Source organism: Halichoerus grypus, chromosome 1, assembly GCF_964656455.1.
Source record: "Halichoerus grypus chromosome 1, mHalGry1.hap1.1, whole genome shotgun sequence".
NCBI classification, from domain to species: domain Eukaryota; kingdom Metazoa; phylum Chordata; class Mammalia; order Carnivora; family Phocidae; genus Halichoerus; species Halichoerus grypus.
The window spans coordinates 201316601-201338899 of NC_135712.1; the positions used below are offsets into that span (position 1 = coordinate 201316601).

Sequence of the window (22299 nt, forward strand, 5' to 3'; positions counted from 1 at the left end):
AGACAGAGAGAGCACAAGCAGGGGGAGTGGCAGGCAGAGGGGGAGGGAGAAGCAGACTCCCCACTGAGCAGGGAACCCAATGCGGGGCTCGATCCCAGGACCCTGGGATCATGACCTGAGCCGAAGGCAGACGCTTAATGACTGAGCCACCCAGGTGCCCCTATCCAGTGATTTAAAAAAAAAACAAAACAAAAGCTCTTGACCTTCACGGCCTTACTGTGCATCATCCTCCAGACAAAGGGCTGTATGGGTTATTTACTGTCACGATGCTCCTGCCTAACAAGAACCTCCAAACCAGTGGCCCAATCACTGAGGTCAGCAGCACCTCATCCGAGCTCTCCCATGTCTGACAGTTGGCTGGCTGTCGGTTGGTCATGGCAGGGCTCGCTCTCGCATCTGTGGTCAGTTGGTTGGTCCAGGAGGAGTGGGGGGGCCGGCTGACCTACGATGGCCTTGGCCAGGTGACCGTGCCCTGCTCCTCATGGTCTCCACACACTCCCCCCCCCCCCCCGGCAGGATGGCCCAGGCTGGTTCAGGTGAGTGCTGGGCGGGTTTCCAGAACAGCAAATGCACGTGCACAGCTTCGTGCTCTCTCAGAACTGTCACTTGGACCGTAGGCTGTCGGCCAGAGCAAGCATCGAGGCCAGCCATGGGAAGAGAGACCGCGCTCGATGGCTCGGTGAGCGGTACGGGGACCGCAGAGGGCAGAGGCCGCCTCAGAGCCTGACGATCTGTCCTTCTTGTACCTTCCCTTCCGCCCTGGTCCCACCTCCCTCGGGAAAACACTTGCCTTCTCCTCCAGACATGCCCATCCATGTACACCACGCCACACTCGAGACTCTCCGTGGACGCATGGTCTATGACAGCAAGAGCAAGGAAGATGGTGTCACAGGGGTGGCAGGAAGGAGCGCACACCCGCACACCAGAAGATGGGGACACTGTTGTACATGTTTCTGGATGAGGACGCTGGAAACTTCACAGTGGCTGCCCCTGGAAATGGGGCTGGGGCGTCTGTCCGGGCTTTGGAGGTGGTGCCAGGGTATATCCTTCTATACCATAGAATTATTTTTATTACACACCAGTTTAACTTTTAAAATATGAAAACAGAGGCACCTGAGTGGGTCAGTCAGTTAAGCATCTGCCTTCATTCGGCTCAGATCATGATCCCAGGGTCCTGGGATCGAGCCCCGCATGGGGCTCCCTGCTCAGCGGGGAGTCTGCTTCTCCCTCTCCCTCTGCCCGCCACTCCCCCTGCTTGTGCTCTCTGACAAATAAATAAATAAAATCTTTAAAATTTGAAAGCAAATTCACATCAGCTCATGGCTGTCTCAATTTCCCAATAAATAACCAAATGCCCAGTTCCTATGAGCTCAAGTCATCACAGTGTTGTTAATCTCTCTCTACATTCACCTGAAGGGTCAGCTACTCAACAGTAAGCATGACCACATGAAGCCAGGAGGGGAGGGCCCAGGCGGAAGCTGAAGCCTGGGCAGGATTCCTGCTCCCCTGCGCGGGGGCAGCCCACCCACGGCCACCCCGCCCTCCTGACTCAGGGCCTCTGCGGGAAGAGAGCCACGCCTGGATTCCACGGTGTGAACTGACCCCTGGAACGAAAGTGCCTGCCCTCCAATGGGGGAGAAAGTATAGCAGAGCATCTAAGAGGTTGGATTCTAGTATCAGAAAACCACGAATGCATTCCGGCTGCCACTACCTCCTGGCTATGGCTTGAGGCAAGGGACGGAGTCACTCTGTGCCTCAGTTTCTCCACCTGTTAAGTGGGAGACATAACAGTAACTACTTCCTAAGGATGCTGTGGAGACCGCATAAGATCACAAAAGGGCCTTGCTGGGGCGCCTGGCTGGCTCCGTCAGGGGAGCCCGAGATGACGCTCGATGTCCGGGTTGTGAGTTTGAGCCTCATGCCGGGTGTAGAGATTAGTTACAAAACAAGGGCCTCGCATAGTGGTTCCCGTAAAGAATCACTCAAAAATGTGAGTGCAGTGATTATTAAGAAAGTCATCTACCTACAGCTTTTCCCCTCTTTGGCTCTTTTCTCCCTGGGTACTAGTCCGCAGGTCAGTTGGGGGATGGAGTGATCGGGGTCATTGAAAGGCAAGTTAACTTAAAGAACAGCAGCTTGCGACAGTTTTAACACATGACCCCAAAGTTACATGACACCCTTCCCATAAGAGGTGGGTGGCTGCTCCCCAGGATTCTGGGCCAGCCCAGCACCGTTCAGACTGAGGGAGAACAGCCAGAGGGATGCTTTGTGATTTCCAGTGCCAGGTCAGAAAAAGACCTGCAACTTCCCCCTGGTTCTCTGGGACCCTTGCTCAGGGGGAAACCAAGTGCCATGAGCCCCCCCAGGCTGAAGAGGCCACACGCTGGTGCCCTGATGGCCGCCAGCCCACAGCCTGACCTCCCCGTCAAGCTTTCGGGGGGGGACCGCAATCCCGCCCAGTGTCTCACCACAGCCACGGGACCGACCCTGAGCCACAGCTGCCCAGCCGTCTCCAAACCCGTGCCCCACAAAACGGTAAGCACGAGAAAGTGGCTACTGCTTTATACCACCGAGTTCTGTGGCGACAGTGACAAGGACACAGCTGAATGGAGCACCAGCGAGTTTGTAAAATCATTTCGTTGGTGTAATTGTGAATGAACCAAAAGAACGTTATGTCAAAAAATATATATATTACAAAATCAATTCCCCCAAAACTCAGGGGCTTAAGACTGTAATAACGATTTTATTCCATGTCCTGATTTTCTGGGTCAGGAGTTTGAGCAGGGTTTGCCTGCGTGATTCTTCTGTCCCCTGGGGTCTCGATGGCGCCACTCAGCGGTATGCAGGGGGCGGATGGGCAGGTCTGTGAGGGAGTAGCCAGGAAAGACGGAGGCAGGGGCGGGGGTGGGGAGGGAGCCCAGGGGTGCTGTGGCCCAGGAGTCGGCCCGGTGGGGGGGGCATGCTCTGCTCTTGCACCCGCACACACATGCACGCGCACCTGCAGTTCGAGGCCCACAGCTGTACGTGTTCAGGGAGGAGCCCCAGGACAGGGAGCAGGTAGGAACCTTCTCAATTCTGTGAGGATGATGACATTGTCCTTTGCTGGTCAGCCTCCCAGCCCACTTCTGAAGGAGGCATCAGCAGGGCCCCAACGACTGTCACACAGCATCGTTTAGAGCTTGCATGCCGTGGTATCTGTCCATCTGTCCTTGTATCCCCTGGTACTCAGCCTGGCATTTGGCCACTTGTTGGTCAGCCCTCCAAAGCAATGGCTGGTTTGTCTGCCCATGGCAGGCAAGGTGGGATGGCATCACGGGCAGAAGCCACGGCGTGAGGAGGGCCTGGCATACCCTGTCCGTGAACTAGCCTTACAAACCCCGTGATCTTGGGTGGGTCCTGGCAGGGAGGCTGTGTCTGCCCCCGTGTTGGTGCCCAAGATCTCCGACTGTTGCATTAAGATCAGACACGACCTTTGCCCCCAGCCTTCTGAGACGTGTTCTGGGACAGATGCTCACCACGCTGCGTAGCTCATGGACACCCGGTGCTCTGTACCCATCTGGCCTGAAATGGGCTCTCGGAATTGGCAGCCGCTGGTGGAAAGGTTGTTGTGGAGTGACTTCTCCAGAAGCAGATACTGAGCTGGAGTTCGGGGTGCAGGATGTTTATCAGGGATCAACCCCCATGAAGGGAAGTGGGAGGAAGCAGGATTGAGCAGAAGGAGACTCAACAGCGAAGCAAGCCTGACGAAGCTGCGCCAGCCTGGCAGGGAGTCCCGGAGCAGATGCCGCCTCCCAGATGGCCTCCATCCCCCGCCTCTCAGGCCCTGGATGCAGTGGCCTTGGGTGACATGGACCTGCAGCACAGGTGGACCCTGGAGGAACTGGCAGCTGGAGATTACGTGCTGACCACATTCCCTGCGAGCTCGTTCTCGAGGGGAAATCCAGCTGGTGCGCCTCCATCTGCCCACAGAGATTTCTCACTTAGCCTGCAGTCCCAGGATTGAGTGTGACAAGTACGTCAAAGGTGGAGGGAACTCATAAAGAGTCAAATGGAGAGACACATTTGCGTGTCTTTTGTAGGTTTTTATAATAGAAAAAGCCAAAGAAAGACATTGAATGGGACATTAGCTCTGGGGGGCATCTGAACCAATAAAACAGAAATGATGAGAGGCACTCCCACTCCCGGGAGGATGCAGGCACCGACCTGAACTGCAACAGGAGGGGCGGATGGGGTGGAGGAGAAAGAGACTGCCCTGCCGAAGCACTGTGGGCATCTTGGATGTGACAATGACCACACTCTACAGCCCGGTATTCACCGATCATGTGCAGTAAACGACCTGTCGAATGAAGAGGGAGATTCCTTTTGAGCATCTAAAATGTGTAAGGCGAGGGTGCTGGAGGCCATATTATCTCCCTTTCTTCAAAGTCGTGTAGACCCCCTTGACCAGAGTGTAGGAGAAGGAAGAGGTCAGTCCAGCGTGGGACAAAGGTCCTCGCGCACCCGAGCCGGGGTGTAGGGGGAGGATGGGGATGCTTTGCTCATCCCTTGACCTGGACCCCATGGGAAGCTTCAACTTATGAGGCCAAATCAGAATTGGGACACCAAGCTACCGTTCGAAACACCAAAGAGCCGTCTGGACGCGTGTGACGGCTTTTCATTTATTGCGGCAGGAAGTCGGTGTCCAAAGGTTTCATGCTTCATGACAGCCTTCACGGGGCCTTGAAGCCCATTGTGGACGCACTACCCATCACCACCGCACCACAGCGGTGACGGCCTCCAGCGAAGGGCCACCAGAGCAATGGAAGGCGCTCACTGGGACTGGTCGCTTCCTTGCGCAGAACCACTTGTAACAACGGCTCTGGCCAAAGGGAAGATATTCTGAGCACACGCCTCTCTCATGGGAGCCAACAGGGAGTGACCCGAGCCCTCGCCAGGCCATGGGAAGGCACTGTGTCCAGTCCCGCTCTAGCCAGCCCTCCCTTGACCACCGGTTCCTCTCAGCCTGCCCGTAGGGAACAGGGCAGCACTACTACCCTAAGGACATAACATGATGTTGCTCAAGGTTGCCAGTCTCTATTTTTTCCGAAGTTCTCCGGCAGCTGACTTCTGATATATGAACTACACATGTGAGAAATGACCAGTTTTAAATTTTAACAAGGTTGTTAGTTCCACATAGTGTATCTACCCCACACAAGGCATGATGTGTGCGGTGAGGGTGTTTGGCCCATACAGCAGATCCGGAACACACGCAAAGACGCTTCTTCAGCGGCTCACCCAGAGAGGCTGCCACAGAGAGCTTGTCCTCGGAACTATCTACAAACCAGTCTGTAAGCCTTACGAGGCCTCCTCACGTGCCTCAGCCGAGGGACGTGACAGAGCCTTGCATACTGTCCTTCATATCTGAGTCCACATGGCGCTTGGCTTTTCCATATTGCCAGAAGGTTAGCATCTTGAGGGAAAGGGCTACTGTGAACCTGTTATAGCCTTGGTGAGTAGAGAGGGTCTGGCTCATAGTACATACACAAATGTTTGCTGAGCGAATGAATGTTCCACAGCCCCAGAAGAACGAATCTCCAGCCATCCACTACTTCAAAACAACAACCCCACTGGAATGTCCATGTTGTGATGTGTGGACTTAAACTTAGTTTAAAAAAAAAAAATTTGGTAAAAAAAAAAAAAAAAAGACGATTTCTTTTTTGATCATGAAAACACACCATCTTTCAAATTCAGTTTCTTGATTTTTCTCATTTATGGAGCTCTCGTCAACCATAATTTGATATGATAACCCTTTTTGAACTTTATTTCAAAAAGTACTCACACGGCGTATTTTCTAGAAATGTCGAGTGAGTCACAGTTCCTCACGGGTTTCCCTGTGTTGGCTCTTCCAACGTTTTTATCTTTGGATAAATCTGCTACCAAAACCTAGATTCGTCTGAATGTAAAATGGTCCTATTTATGCAATCATTTAAAAACTAAGACAATTTGCCATAAAACATACTTAAAATCTTTACCATGTGGTCCAATGGCAGCCTGTCTAATCCCATGTTGGAGCTGTGTTAGGTCTGGGACAGTAGGGACAGTCCATGTCCTAAAGGAAGCCCTTGGAACTAGGCATGACCATTGTCAGATGTGACCCGGGTTTGTTGTTCTCAGGGCATTGCACACCCCCTTTCGTAAAAATCAGAGGGGAGAAAGGTGGAGTCCCTAGCATTTTTTTTCCAACTAACGTGCATTGGTCAAAAGTACATGACCTCTCAACTCCTAGAAAATCTCCATTCTGGTGTGTCTTAAGTAACTCTACGCCGAGTGTAGACCCAGCAAGCACAATCAGGGCTCACCCCGTCTCCCTCCACCCCTCCGCACGTCCTCAGCTCCACCGGGGTCCCTGTGACACATGGTCTCAGAAGCACAGTATCAGAAGGGCACTGAATGGAAAAGCCAAACTCAGTAGTGTTCTTTCCACCTCACTGCAACCGTGCTTGTTGCTTATTCTCCCGAGTTCCTTAAAAGCCACCTGGGGTCTCCTGGAAACGGTAGCTGAGCGATGGCTCTGTCCATACACTGGCCTTGGGGACGTCACCCTCCCCTCGACTGTAAGCAGCGCTTGTTATACTGGGGCCCATGTCTCTTTGCTGGTCCCAGACCGATCGATGCTTATTTACCCCCAGCCGCCTGCACACGGGATGGGTTAGCAAAGCCTTCGTATTACTGCCCATTTTGTGCTCCCTTTATTGCTCACGAACATGTACTTTAGACGTGGACAGGGAGGAGGAGGAGGATGTGGCAGAGTCCGGGGCTTCTGTGCCCCCTTTGGAAGCCATGCTGTTGGGACTGAAACCCCGGTGGTGATTCACAGCTCTCGGAAAAAATCAGATGCCTCCTCGAGAGCAAGTGGCAAAGCCGGGTGGTCTGTGTGCCGCTCGAATAGCCCCCCTTGGAAATTCCACTGGACTCATTGGGACAAACCTGGGAAATAAGCTTGACCAGAGGAGAGATAAAAACTGGGCACCCAGGGGCGCCTGGGTGGCTCAGTCGGTTGAGCGGCTGCCTTCGGCTCAGGTCATGATCCCAGGGTCCTGGGATCGAGTCCCGCATCGGGCTCCCTGCTCTGCGGGGAGCCTGCTTCTCCCTCTCTCTCTGCCTACTTGTGTTCTCTATCTCTCTGTCAAATAAATAAATAAAATTAAAAAAAAAAAACAACTGGGCACCCAAAGGGAGGTGGGGGGGGAGTAAGTGGGGAATGGGCATTAAGGAGGGCACTTGTTGTGATGAGCACTGGGTATTGTAGGCAAGTGATGAATCACTGGATTCTAGCTCTGAAACTAGTAATACACTATATGTTAACTAACTTGAATTATTTTTTTTATTTTTTTAAAATATTTATTTATTTATTTGAGAGAGGGGAGCAGAGGGAGAGGGAGCAAGAGAATCTTAAGCGGACTCCCCACTGAGGAGGGAACCCCATGCAGGGCTCGATCTCACAACCCTGAGATCATGACCTGAGCCGAAATCAAGAGTCGGATGCTTAAATGACTGAGCCATCCAGGCGCCCCTAACTAACTTGAATTTAAATAAAATCTCAAAAAATAAACAAACAAATGGGCAGTCAAGATGGTTTTTAAGGTATTTTGGAGATTTTATTTCCTTATCTTGGCCTTATTCTTCACACTCTAGTAGGGCTATTGGACCTTTAATGGGACACTTTTAAAATGCAGAAATGATGAAGAAAGTGACAAGTAATGGGTATTTTACACAGTCATCAAAAAGCACTTTTTCCAATATATAAAATGTTTTCACATGTGAGAGCCAGATAGTTAAAAGACACAAAGCAAAAGTGAATTGTATTACTTTTTTTTCAGCCTCATCTCTCAATTGGAAGCCTTTGAACACGTCAGCACTATATAGTAAGAAAAGGAGAAGCAGCGTGGAGGCAGATATCTTTCCAGCAAGCTCAGAAACAAGAGGCTCAATAAAACCAACCCGTTTTATAGGGAGCAAAGAGGACCATCCCAAAAGCCACTCAGCAGAGTGAGCCCATGACAGAGCTAGGGCCGGTTCTGCCAACTCGGGCTCTCAGGGTCCCTGCACAGTCTGACCAACCCCTGTGACACGAGTGGACAAGCAGAGTCCTTGGGCAGGTCAACCCTGCAGCCAGCTGTGGAGTCACAGAAGAACTCCAGAGGTCAGCTGCATTAATGCTCGGGCAAGTGGCAAAAAGCCAGGGTGGTCTGCAGGACAGGAAGTCAAATGCCTCCTCCAGAGGTCAGCTGCATTAATGCTTGGGCAAGTGGCAAAAAGCCAGGGTGTTCCGCAGGACAGGAAGTCAGATGCCTCCTCCAGAGGTCAGTTGCATTAATGCTCGGGCAAGTGGCAAAAAGCCAGGGTGGTCTGCAAGATCGTCTGTTGGTCCTCCTTTGAAAATTGCGGCCATTGCTGCCAATGACAGTGACAGTCTCATGGGACAGCCAGTCAATTTGGAAAACTCTGGCTTGGAAAGTCTAAATTAAGTAATTGCCCAAATTCATCTTTTTCTGGGTTTTTCTTTTTCCACACTTCCTTTTTCTTCTTCGTCATTGGTTTCCCTCCAGTTGCATCCGTGGGGCAGCCGTACCTGGATTTCTCATGACTTCCGAAGAGGGCCATCCATGTCGGAGCAGAGACCCCTCAGTAGGAGAGAGCCCCCGAGGTTGTCTCCAACAGCATGGATGACAGCTTCACGCTTCCCTCTCTCCTCATGAACGAGACCCACTGCGCCTGGCTGATGCAACCCAAACTCTTCAGGGTCTTCATAAGATCCCGGCGGAATCTCTCACCCACAAAGACATAGAGGATGGGGTTCAGGCAACTATGGAAGAAGGCGATGGTTTGGGTGACCTGGAAGCAGATGTCAATGTTGGTGGAAATGGCACAGTTGGAAATGAACACGGTGTAGGCATCGATGGTCTGCACCAACAAAATGCAGTTGTAGGGGAACTGAGATAGGACAAAGACCGTAAGGACAGTGATGGTCACCTTCAGGGCCTTGTGCTTGGATGACTTCCTGGCTTGTAACAGAGTGTGAATGATGATGGTGTAGCAGCACGCCATGACCACGAAAGGGAGGAAGAAGCCCAGGACGATCTTCAGGGTCAAGACAGTCGACTTCACTGTGGCACTCTGCTCACTAGGGTAAACCATGGTGCAGATGGTGATGTCAGATTGCTCCTTGAGTTGACTGTACAGGATTTCTGGGATGCAGAGTGTGGCCGCCAACACCCAGACAGTGAAGCAGATCATTTTGCTGTACAGGAGTCTTTTCTGCCTCCAGGTCTGCGCTTTCATGGCCTGAGCGATGGCGATGTACCGGTCCACGCTGATGCACATGATCAGCAGCACGCAGCTGTAGAAGTTCATCTTGTACATGCTGTTGACCATGCTGCACAAGAAGGGATGGAATCTCCACTGGTCAGCGGCGGCAATGGCCCAGAAGGGGAGGGTAATGAGAAAGAGAAGGTCGGCAATTGCCAAATTCAAGAGGAACATGTCGGTCATGGTCTTGACTCGTGTGCAGTACCAGTAGACAAGGATGACCAGACTGTTGCCCACGGCGCCCACGATGAACACGAGCCAGTACAAGGGTGGGAGGAAGTGGCTCGCAAACTGCCTGACATTGTTTTTCTTACAGAATAAGTCCGGAAAGTTGTAGTTCACGTAGTCATCCATGGAAGACGTGGAGTGGTAGCTGTAGTCGTCGGATATGTTAGAGATGGGGTTCTGCAAGGAGATACCAGACACCGTTAGGTCAAGGACAATCTTTTGGAGGACTGCAGTGTGGCAGAGGTGTGGACCACATGACCCTCCCCATCCCAAAAGTCTATGACAAGACAGAGACACGTATGCATGGAAAGTAGGCATGTCTTTTTTTTTTTTAAGATTTTATTTATTTATTTGAGAGACAGAGTGAGACAGAGCAAGAGGGGAAAGGGTCAGAGGGAGAAGCAGACCCCCCAGCCGAGCAGGGGACTGCTCACGACCTGAGCCGAAGGCAGTCGCCCAACCAACTGAGCCACCCAGGTGCCCCGAAAGTAGGCATTTCTGAGAGCGTCTGCTTGGATCACCTGGCAGATTTATATGTTCAACGAATGTTTATCGCACACCGAGGCTACGTCAGGTACTGTGTGCGTGCTAAAAATGCAGTAGCAGCTAAGTCAGACAGGGTTCCCCACTCTTGTGGAACCCATCTCCTAGTGGAGGGCACACACAGGCAAACCAACAGTGACAGGACATGTGACAAGTGCTCAGACAGGGTATGACCCCTTTGGGACCAATGATGGGCACAAAACTTTTATCAAACTCTGAATGATTCTGATTTCTCCTCTCTATTCCATACTCCCAAAAGGTTCCTTAGAGGCTCCTTAACTTTTCTGGGTCCAGATTCCTCTGAGTCTTCTGAAAGCTATGTATCCTCTGCTCATGAAACACCAACACACACACACACACACACACACACACTCACTCACACACACACACACACACATTCATGCCCTCTCCCGTGCATGCACATACACAAACACTGGGACAGGCAACATAATTTTCAGGATCCCTTGTTCAAAATTTGTTAAGAATTTCAAGACAGCAGACCATTAAATCAAACAGGTGGCACTTTTAAGTACGGGCCCTGTGCAGCTGTATAAGTTGAACACCCATAGACCATTCTGTGGTTTCTCTAAAGGCTCTGTCCTGTTATGCAAGAAGCCCAACCGATGGGCTCACCAGGGTTTTTTTTTTTTTTAAACCACATTATGGATTGTCCCTCACCCTTGTTTGTCTTGATTTCAGAACAGACACACAGGGGGCACCTGGGTGGCTCAGTCGTTAAGCGTCTGCCTTCGGCTCAGGTCATGATCCCAGGGTCCTGGGATCGAGCCCCGCGTCGGGCTCCCTGCTCGGCAGGAAGCCTGCTTCTCCCTCTCCCACTCCCCCTGCTTGTGTTCCCTCTCTGGCTGTGTCTCTCTCTGTCAAATAAATAAATAAAATCTTAAAAAAAAAAAAAAAAAAAAAAGAACAGACATACAGAACCAAGCTCATCTAGTTAAAAATCATAAACACGCTTACCCGTTAATAAAATCTCAAATAGCATTTTCCTCTCACTTCACCACATACCCCAAAGTTCTTCTGGCTTTGTGTGTTTGCAAAGACCTCTGTGCCAGGGCCGATGGCCCCTCTGGGGCACAGCTCAGCCGAGATCTTGCCCCAGGGGGACCGCGCAGAGAAATCCCTCCCCACCGCGGGTTCCTTCCCACACTCCCCAAAACAGGCAAGACGACAGTACGTTTGGAGGAGACTGAGGAGCATGGCTATACTCACTGTGAATTCTGTGGCCATCATGATGGATCAGAGATGCAAGCTTGCTTCTAGTAAGAGAGGACAAAAATCAAAAGGAGGTCTGTCTTACAAAAGAACAGTAATAAACACCTAAAGGTGGAAATTGAATGTTAAATTCATTTGTTCTTATGAAAAGAAAGAATCCCAAGCAAAAGTTAGAGTCCACAGGACACTGATGTCAAGCTGAATATTCTAGATTTCAAAATGATCTTGGTCATTAACAGAGGAATGAGAGAAACCTCTCCTCTGAGAGCCCTTCGGGGCCTCAATGTTTTCCCAGCACGTACTTTTTACATTAGCTCGTTCTCTCTTGACTCAACTTCTCAATCAGAGCTGTTTTGCTAAATGCCCCCACCTTTATTTTATCAACCAGGGGGCTCCTGAAGATCATAGGACAGAGGTTGACTTGAGAACCCTCTGGGCCCAGACTCCACAGGGTAACCAGGTGGCAAGGACATGGGGGGACAAGGGCTGGGTCTCTCTCCCAGAGGGGTTCAGAGCCCCAGCGCCTACCTACAGGCTCCATTTACAAGCCCAGGATAGGAAACTGGGCCCTATTTTCTCTGTCCCCTGACTCCAGCAGGAAAAGGAGGTCCCAGGATTTGTTTAGCAAAGAAGATGAAGTTAGTTCCCTAACACAAAGAGCCTCCAAGCTGACTTAAATAGATCTTGGCTATTGTTTGTATGTGCTTTGAATCTCTGTAAACCCACCCCGACATGACTCAGGGAAAAACGGCTTGCCTCTCTTCAAGGAAGGGTCTCTGCCTGAGCTGGCCATTTTTTTTATACTTTTAGGGAGCATATTCCAAAGAACCACGTCCAGCACCACGCCCTAAATTTCTAAAAGAAAACAATTCCCCTTCATAGATCCAACCTTAACCTTTTGGTTTCCTTTCCATAATACAGCATGGTGACTCAACCTCCTTTTCTGAAAGTACGGCAGTTTTCAGCACCTGATGTGTGGTACAACTACTTTGGAAAACGGTTTGTCGGGTTCTGAAAAAGTTAAACATACACTCAGCCTGTGATCTAACCATCCTGCTCCCATGTACTTACCTAACAAAAACACAAGCATGTGTCCATACAAAGACTGATACACGAATGTTCACAGCAGCTTTATTTAAAGTAGGAGTTACTGGAAACAACCCAAATGTCTGTCAAGTCTTGGGAAGGGACAGGCGAACCGTGGCGTGGCCACACAATGGAATCAGAATGAGCAACAGATACACACAGAGCCACACGGATGACTCTCAAAATAATTATGCTAAGTAAAGAAGCCAGACCAAAGCAGCACATACTGTGTGATTCTACTTACATAAAATTCTAGAAAATGCAAACTAATCTATTGTGAGAGAACGCAGACCAGTGATTTCCTGGTAAGAGAGGGAAAGAGGCAGGGGAGGGTGTGCTGAGGGGGAGGGGGGAGGGGGAGGGGCAGAGGCACACCAGGAAGCCTGGGGGGGTGGGGGTGAAGAATATGCTCGCTCTACTGATCCTGTGAAGGTTTCGTGGGCATATATGTATGTCAGAACTGACATTCTGCACTTTAAAAATGTGCAGTTTCTTTGTAGTTGGACCCCAATAAAGTGGTTCAACTGAAGAAAGGAAAAACAGTGAAATCTCGTGAAAACGTTCTCGTTTTCTTCCTTCCTCAGAGTCCTCTCTGGCCTTTAGCAGGCGAGGAAGAAGGTGGCCAGAACTTGTGCCTTGCGACCTTCTTGCCAGCAACTTCTCAAAAATGCCTGGAGAGTGCCTTGTGCTGGTTATTGGAATTGAGGGCTCAAGATGAACTCGTGTTTTTATTTTTTAGTTTTTTGAAGATTTTTTTAATTTATTTTGAGAGAAAGAGCATGACAGAGAGAGAGAGCATGAGCAGAGGGGAGGGGCAGAGGGAGAGGGAGACGCAGGCTCCCCGCCGAGTAGGGAACCCGATGCGGGGCTCCATCCCAGGACCCCAGGATCATGACCTGAGCCGGAAGGCAGACACTTAATGACTGAGCCACCCAGGCGCCCCTGGACTCATGTTTTTAAAGCTTAGATAGATAGATAGATAGATAGATAGATAGATAGATAGATGATAGACAGACGGACAGATGATTTGTGTGTATATGTACATGTATTGTCTCCTGAAAGGACCCAGAAGAAATGACACAACAGAATAAGCATCCAGTGCCCAGATCTTAGTTTCTAAATACTTTCCTCTACGAAAAGGAAGCAGGACTCTTGAGAAATGTCTGACTCTGGAGCTGGGGCAGAGAAACTAAGATGAACCTGGAACTGATTGTTTTTTTGTTTGTTTTTTGTTTTTGCATCAGGAAGCAAGTGTTTGAAGGACCATGAGGACTCGTCAAAAGGACGTAGGTGCCAACCTGCTGGGGCTCCCACTAGCCAAATCGGAGGTGATTTGGGCACCAAATTAAGTAATGGTGGCAATCATTCTAGCACATCCAATTACGTGAGGCTCCAGGAATCCATACTGATGCAAATAAATGAGAAAATAAATGAAGAGGCGAGAAAGCTCTTCTTATGGTGCCAGCTACTAGCTACAGAAGGAATCCTAGGATTGGAAACTCACCAATGGATGCTGAAATTAGTGGTGGATGTTTGGGAGCAGGGATGTTGGCCTCATCTCAGAGATTCGCCCCGCCGCCAAATTCCATATCGTCCCATTGACTTTACTGTCCTCTATTTTGTTTCTGAAACATGCTCTTAAAAAATAAATTCTTTTTTCAGGGCGCCTGGGTGGCTCAGTCATTAAGCGTCTGCCTTCGGCTCAGGTCATGATCCTAGGGTGCTGGGATTGAGCCCCACATCTGGCTCCTTGCTCTGCGGGAAGCCTGCTTCCCCCTCTCCCACTCCCCCTGCTGTGTTCCTGCTCTCGCTATCTCTCTCTCTCTCTGTCAAATAAATAAAATCTTTTTAAAAAATCTTTTTAAAAAAAAAAATGCCCAGTTAAACGTGGAAATTCCCAAAGCAGCTCGTGTAATTCTATGACAGCTTGGGGATCAGGGATATAGGTTTTTGAGACATTAGCCAGAAAACACTTCATATATTTCTAGTACCTGGGGCTTCCTTTCTACCTGCATAAAAAGCCTGAATATGAAGAGATAATATCAAAGAAAACAAACTCCCAAGGGAAAAAAGTCATATAAAGAAGAAAGAATGGCTTTTGTTATGGTTAGTTATAGCTAGTTAGTGGGGAGTGTAAATTGCGTGTCCCCACACTCTCCAGCCTTTAAGAGTCAGCAAAAAAAAAAAAATGTCACCTCCTCAGTGAAGCCCTTTGGGGTTTCCCCAGTGCTGGAGACAGGATGGTTAATATTTGCACCCCTCCTGCCCTCTTGCCCTTGCCCTGTGCAAACTTTTCAGAGGATGAAGCTATCTCTGTCAAAATTTACAAAGCACAACAGCTCTGACTCAGCACTTGATCTGCTGGAAACATGCCCTATTGTTATTCTCACAAAAGAACATAAAGACACACCTTGGGAGATGCATGTGGCAGCATTTTTTTTGCAGAACAAAAAAACTAGAAACAACCTAAATACCCAGCAATTGGTGATATTTTGATACATTCTTCAATAACGCACAAGTAGTCCATAAAGAGAATAAATTAGACCTCACACTGATATAAGGAGGTCACCAAGAGCATCAGGTAGAAACGCAAGGTAGAAGACTTTTTTTTTTTTTTTTTTTAAATATGTAAAAGTTACACACTTCACTGCTCATCAGTACTGAAACATTTTCTGGAAGGAGATTGAACAATTATGGCCAGTGGAAAGTGAGACTTTCATTTTTTTCCTTTAGGTTTTGTAAACCATTTAAATATTTTACTTTGTGCATGAAATTTTATTTTAAGAACTATCGTAAAAATAACTTGTCAACTTTTTTTTTTTAAAGAAGCCCCAGGGTGCTTCCATTCCCTACACCATACACCTGTTTGCAAAGCTCGTCCCCAGAAGGTACTCACAGCCTGCTCCAGGTGGCCTGAAAGGTAGCCAGGACTGGTAATTAAATTCTCTGTGGCTACTTTTTGCGACTTTGAGATCCTACATTAGCTTTTTGTGAAGCTTGTCTTGTTGCTGTTATAAATGTGTGTCTGGCTCATGGAAAATTTAGAGAGAGTCAAAGAGTAAAATCAAAACCTATTCCTCCCTAGACCCACCATCAAAAGACACTGCCGAAGTCCCTCCATCTAGTTCCCCTCCTCCAACAGAATACTCTTGGGAGATTTTATTGCACCAATTGCAAAGTCTCCAAGCTCGCTTTCATTTTCTTCTCGCCCCTGAGAAGGAGGCAAACACCCACACATAACAAAGCATACTGAAAGCAGGCCCCTTTCGGGTCTGCTGGGAGTGCTCCAGTGTCTGGCTCAGCACTGCACCAATCTCTTCTCGCCCGTGTTAGGGTGGCCTCATTATGGGGCTGCAACCGCTCAAATCTGAAAAGCCTGCCCATGTCCCGCAGCATAATGGATGTGGTGAGGGGAAGCACGACGGACCCCCAGCTGTCCCTGGGTCCATCCCTTTCTGCCTGTGGGACCTTAGCAAGAAGTGACATGCCCTCACCGAGCCTAGATTTCCTTGGCTTGCAAGGGCTTGTGGCAAGGTCAAGTGCAATGCTCTTTGCAGAATGCAAAGGGCTGTGTGAGAAAGAGGGAACATTCTGCATCCCGCAGCTACTCCTTCAGTGTGTCTTGACACCAGATACACCTGCTTGGCTTAAACACGGTATGAGACATGATCCATGTCCTCAAGAAGCTCACATTCAAGTACAATGGATACGTCATTGCTGCAAATACCAACAATGCTAAATGCTACCAATCGCTTTGGGAATTAAGAGGAGGAAATCATGACTCCAGTGCTAGGGAAACCCAAGAGGGCTTCATTGAGGAGGTGACATTTTTTGCTGACTCTTGAAGGCTGGGGAGGATGGGGAAGTGCAATGAGGGGAGAGAACACTGCTCAAGAGCAGGGAAACGTATCCACAAAGGCATGAAAGCCAGAAAATAGGAGATGTGTATAGGAGCTTTGGTGGTGGTAGAAGGAAGAGAGAGCTGTTAATTTACAAAAAAAAAAAAAGTACCTCTGAGAAAAGTTAGGCTGGCATCCATTACTATCCAACCATTATTTTTCTGTTCTCCTCTGTCCTTAAGTAATCGACACGAAAATCATCATGGAGGGACGCCTGGCTGGCTAACTCAGTAGAACGTTGGGATGCTTGATCTCTGGGTTGTGAGTTCAAGCCCCATTGTTGGGTGTAGAGTTTACTTTAAAAAAACCTCATCATGGAACCCCAGCCTCCCTGCGCACTGGAGCCGGTGAGCTGGATACAGATACTAATGCGAGTGAGGAATGTGGGTGTTACTTTGATTTTTGTTCACTTTGCTACACTGAGATTGAATCATCTCTTGCATTTTTTTGGTAGCTCTGCTTTTTTTAACACGGCCTGAAAGCAGGGTCTCTGAGCTGTCTAGCTATCTAGCAGGGTGCAAGCCTGGGTCGGGCGCCCGCCCCCTGCCCCGCAGTAGCCTGTGAGTGGGGAGTCCTGGTGAGGGGCTTCAGAGCAGACAGACAGATATGGAGAAAAGAGATGTCCAGCTCCAGGGGCTTGTTCAGCAGAGGGAGGAGGAGACGGGCTCCGGCAGGCTGGTGGCCGCCCCCCATGTCCAGCTCCGGGCTCGGCGACAGCTCGCCTGTCGCACTGGTCAGCTACAGAGCCTCGGCTGACGGGAAACTGCAGAGGGTACGCGTGTTGGAAAAGACAAAGCCGTAGTCACTGAGGAGTCCTTGAAAATAAAGGAGCTTTGCTGTTTTCTGATTATAAAGGAGATTTTGTACATTTCATATTGCACAAAAATAACAACAACAACAACCCCAGAGCAAATCAATACGATGACGACAATTAAAACTGCTCAAACAACCCTTTCTTGGGTTGGCTATTGGTCACTTTCTGAGATGCATCCTTTTAGACGTTTTCTCTGCAACATAACCTCACACACACAGTTAATGGGAAGGGAATCGGACTGCACAAGTCTTTATCGATCCGGCTTTCTAGTTAACGTTCTTTCCCAGCCCACTTTTGCGGATTAACGTGGAGCTCTCGTCAGACTGGATAGCTGTGGGGTATTCCATTGTCTGGTTATGTCACAGTTCACTTAACCAGTCACCTCTCGGTGCAAAGTTTGCTTGCTTCCAATTTCTCACTGCTACAGAGAATGCTGCCCCGGGCATCCTGTCCATGGGGCAGTCTCTCAGACCCAAGGCCCTCCTGGGGGCTTCACTCTCCTAGTGCTGACCACCTTCTTGTCACCTGTCCCGAGTGCCTGCTTCTCCCTCCTGTAAGGAACAAATCACAGAACAGACTGCCTTGAACCTTTACTTCACATATGTGGGTGGGAGGGTGTCTTATTACTCATCCTAGGAAGCCTGGGCAAGCCACTACCTGATTCACCTTTGCCTCCCTGGAAGCTTCTAGCAAAGCCCCTGGTGCTCATGACCACTGGACAAATGAGCAAAAGCCTGGGTTTTAGAAGCCATCAAAGCAATGCACAGTGAGGGCACAGGAGACCCTGGGACACGAGGATGAGAAGGGTGATACTCACTGTGGAGCGCAGCAGGAGAGGGTCCAGGAGAAGGTGGCCCCACCAGCTGTGTGTGGGAGGAAGGCTGGTCTGCTCTCTGCCTGGGATGAGGGGCAAGGCTTCTATGCGCTCTGTGCAGACGACATCGGCAAAAACACTCTAAAGGAAGTCAGGCCACCCCTGCCTGCGTTGTCACTGGGGGGGTGGCCCTGGAGGGTGGGGATGGGGAGTCACCAGCTGCAGCTCCAGCAATCAGCAGAGTTGATGATTTGCAACCAGAAGTGAAAAACCAAGAACCACTGGGTTAAGGGAAACCATCTTCCCTGAAGACTCGTCTACAGCCGGGAGAGGCTAAGAACAATGTCTTTTCCTAGACAGCACAGCTACTTACAGGGAAACTGGGGGGGGGGGGGGGGCGGGGAGGAAGAGAGGCTGTTGAGAGCGGTCAGCTTTGCCAGCTTGCTAAGGTCTCCCCCAGGTCTGGCTGGACTTGCAGGGGCCCAGCGCCCCCAGCACTGTCCGTCACCGTGTCACCCTCTTTGGCCTTGACAGCTTTGCCCAAACCCGTAGAGCCCTCCCACCTGAGGCAGACACAGTCGCTACTGGCCACAGGGCCCTTTTCAAATCCAAACTGATTGAAATGTAGCTAGTTCCTTGGTCACGGCATCCATGTTGCCAGTGCTCAGTGGCCCCACGGAGGTGGGTGGCTTCTGCAGCAGACGGCACAGATCTCTGAAAATCCGACTGAAGGGCGCTGCTTTAGAAAGTCACGCGTGTGATGTCTAGGAAGCCAGGGAGCGTTGGAGGGTCACAGACACCTTAAAGTTGGGGTCAGATACAGTAAGCTTTCATTTTGACGTGACCACTATCCATCCGATACACGGACACTGACAGCACGTTTCATCTGGTTAATGATGGCTGTTTCAATGACATTTTTGTAAAAGCCCAAACGTATGAAATATTATGTTCTTAATGAAGCCCACAGATGAAGGTCTGCAGCCCACGGCTCTGGTAGGGCCTTCGATCACGACATAATTGCACCCCTCCCGGGTCCCAGGGTCAGGTGCTGCACCTGGCGATGGAGGGGCGTGTAAGGGCATAACCCTGGAATAGAAGTTGCAGCCCATACCCTCTGCTGCCTGTAACAGAGAAAAAGACCCAAGTCAGTTCCTTGTCATTACGACGAAGACCTCTCTTTTATCTTTGTTCTGGGGGAAAAATCACAGCTACACCCTTGTGGAGACCGGTTTCCTCTCTTCGGGGCATTCCTCGCCCCGTGGACTCCCCGGGGCGGCAGAGTGTGGCCCTCCGCAGACCCTCGGCCCATCTGTCACCGTCCGTTCACGCAGAGCACAGTGATGCCTCAGATGCGGTTCCGTTTACTCTCTCCATGGGAAAGGCCGACGAGCAGCACGTACGAGAGCTACCGACCGTGAGCAGTAAGAATGAAAGCACCCGTTGATTCAGCAGAGCCTTGAGGGAACCATGACTTCCCTGCTCTCGGCCCAGAGTCGTTGAGTATTGTGTCTAAAACGGTCCCCCAGCCAAGGGCTCTGGCCTTTCACTTCTCCCTCTGCATTTGCGATTCTGGACAGAGAAAAGAAGGCGCAATAGAGAGGAGAAATGCTCCCTGAACTGGTTTTGGGCCGTTCCTTGGGCCGGGGGAGCAGAGTGCTTTCTTCTCCCCCGGGGGGCTGGCCCAGGGGCCTGGGAGTGCTTTCAGGAGGCTGAGACACGTGCTATGGGTGCAGGAACCCCCTGCCTGGGAAGATGCTGTCCTTCCACGTCCTCGGGACTCAAGCCATTTCTTCACCAGGTAAGGGCATCCCAGGGAGACACTGAGGGTTGGGGTGAGGCTGGTGGGAGGAAGGGAAGTCGGGGAGGGGGTCAGGGAAGACGAGAAGGATAAATGTGCTGTCATGGGGTGATTGCTTCCGTTGTGTGGTCCCTCGTAGTCCAGGCGAGGTAGGGAAGCTCAGGCAGCACCAAGTTCTAGAAGGGCTGCTTTAGAACACCCAAGCCCCCTCCCCAGGGATGCAGAGAGGAGGCTGGAGGCTGGGGAGGCAGGGAGACATGAAGAGGAAAAAGAGAGAACTGATTTCTCCAAGGAGCCAAGACCAATGTGATTCCTTTTGCTGTCGTCCAGTGTAGGTTCATTCCTCGTGGGGAGGACCCCCGACTTCTGTCCCCTCGCCGTGTTTCTCCATGTGCAGGTGGAATTCAGAGCTGGGTGTTTATGAGGTTGCAGGTGTCCTTGGACAGAGGGCATTTCTCTTTTTGTGTTCTTACCCTGTCAAAGGAGAGTTCTAGAGGGCAGGGCAGTACGTGCGTGTCCCCTGGTCCCAGGGCCAGCTGAGGGAGTACCTGGGGGAATGGATGCCGGAGCCCACAAGATCTGCTGCCTGCAACAGAGGAAAGACCCGCATACCTAGTTGCAGGGGCCAACAGGAGCACCACGTCTGGGTTCCCTCCTGCTTGTCCCCCACCTTCCACGTGTCTAACACTGTCTCTGGCAGAGAGGAAATGCGCTTTGCTTGCATCCTCTGCTTCCCAGATTCTCCGTATTTAAACTAGAGTCGTAATCCTGCCTCCTTCCAGAACCTTCCATACAGAGTGGGACAGTCACATTCCAAAGGCACGGTGGGGTCTTTGGAAGAAGCCTCGCTAGATCTCTACTCTTCATCAATTAAGGAAGGCCTTACTAACTTGGGGAGCCCAAAGCATCTTGAAGGGGTTCACAGCAGTTTGGTGGTGAGGGTCTGATCATTGCAGGTACAAGGAGTCCCAGGGCAAACTTCCGAGGGAAAAAATTGGTGAGGACCCCTCTTTGTCCACTAACTCCACGAGGACAGGGACCGTGGGTTGCAGCCCCGCAGCACATTCTAGGCGCTTACAAATAGGTTTTTGACTACATTAATGGAAAAGATACACCTCCTGTAAGCGCTGGGGGTTCAGGATAGAGCCATCCGACAACAGAGCTTTCTAGGGTGGGGGACATGTTCTCTCTCTGTAGGTTCAATGGGCAGCCGCCAGCCACAGGTGGCTGATGAGGACCTAAACTGTAGCTAGTGTGACTGAGAAACTGATGTATTGTATTTATTGTCTTGCAACCGGTTTCAATTCACACGTCAATAACTACAGGCGGCTAGTGGCCACCACAGTGGGCAGCACAGGTCTACGCTGCTGCTACTATCTGTACCTCAGGACGGCTCGTTCTGCTACAAGCCAGGGGCAAAGCCACTCTCCTCTCCTGGGGCTCAGAGGGGCTTGAAAGGGGACGGGGGGGTCCCTCCTGCCACAGGAGGCTTAAAGCCGGCGCTGTTTTTCCAGGATACCTGTAGATTCTTTTTTTTTTAAGATTTTATTTATTCATTTGAGACACAGAGATACAGAGAGAGAGAGAGAGAGAGAGCATGAGCAGGGAGAGAGGCAGAGGGAGAAGCAGGCTCCCCGCTGAGCCAAGAGCCCGATGTGGGGCTCGATCCCAGGACCCTGGGATCATGACCTGAGCCGAAGGCAGACGCTTAACCATCTGAGCCACCCAGGCGCCCCGATACCTGTAGATTCTTTACGTTGCTCATATTTGGAGAGAGAGGGAGAGAGATGGAGGGAAGGAGAGAGGGAGGGAAGGAGTGGGGGGTCCACACCACACAGCAGCAGAAGCAATGAGAGGGATGGGAGAGATGTGGGACCCAGAGGAGCCGGCAAATGATGGGCTCTTGCAGGAGCCCGGGGAGCAAATCATTCGGAGGCTCTGGAGACGCGCGGGTACCTTCCATAGAGACGGCGAGGGAGAGGAAATGTTGGTTTCAGCAGATAGGGATGCATGGGGCGTCAGATGTCAATGGCACAAGTACAGAAGCTCAGGGCAGGTCAAGGGTTCTCGGTGCACCTGCCAAGCTCTTGCAGGACACAAGCGACGTAGAAGAGAAGGAAATGTCATCCACACCTCCTGAGATCCGGTGCTCGTAGCACGTGGATCGTGAGACTAGCTGCGGGCTTGGCGATTTTATTTGCCCCATCTATGAATGATAAAAGGGGCCCCTCCCGCCCTGCCCGCTTTGTCTCACTGGAAGATCTCACGGCAATCCTTCATTCAACATGGATTGGTCCAGTTCCTACAACTTGCCAGCCCTGATCTCAGAGGTAGGGATGGAGCAGGAAACAAGACAGATAATATTAAATAAAAATGCAGAGAATTAAAGCAGAGAGAGGTGACGGAGTGGCTGACAAACAGACTCCTTCACACCAGGTGGCTAGGAAGGGCTCACTAAGGAGGCGACATTTTTTTCTTTTTTAAAAGATTTGATTTATTTATTTGAGAGAGAGAGATTACATACACAAGCAGTGGGGAG

General features: G+C 50.5%; 1 protein-coding gene across 2 annotated transcripts; it reads right to left on the reverse strand.

Moving 5' to 3' along the window:
- Positions 1 to 7612: 7612 nt before the first annotated feature.
- Positions 7613 to 18118, reverse strand: CCR9 (C-C motif chemokine receptor 9). 2 transcript variants are annotated; one of them, XM_078061743.1, is made up of 3 exons: positions 17966 to 18118; positions 11347 to 11390; positions 7613 to 9753 (listed from the first exon to the last, which is right to left on the reverse strand). In XM_078061743.1, the coding sequence occupies exons 2-3, from the start codon at positions 11365 to 11367 to the stop codon at positions 8665 to 8667; spliced, it is 1110 nt and encodes a 369-aa protein (XP_077917869.1). In that variant the 5' UTR covers positions 11368 to 11390; positions 17966 to 18118; the 3' UTR covers positions 7613 to 8664. The 2 variants fall into 2 exon arrangements, with proteins under 2 accessions (XP_077917869.1, XP_035963520.1); XM_036107627.2 differs by having other exon boundaries at positions 11347 to 11393.
- Positions 18119 to 22299: the final 4181 nt, after the last annotated feature.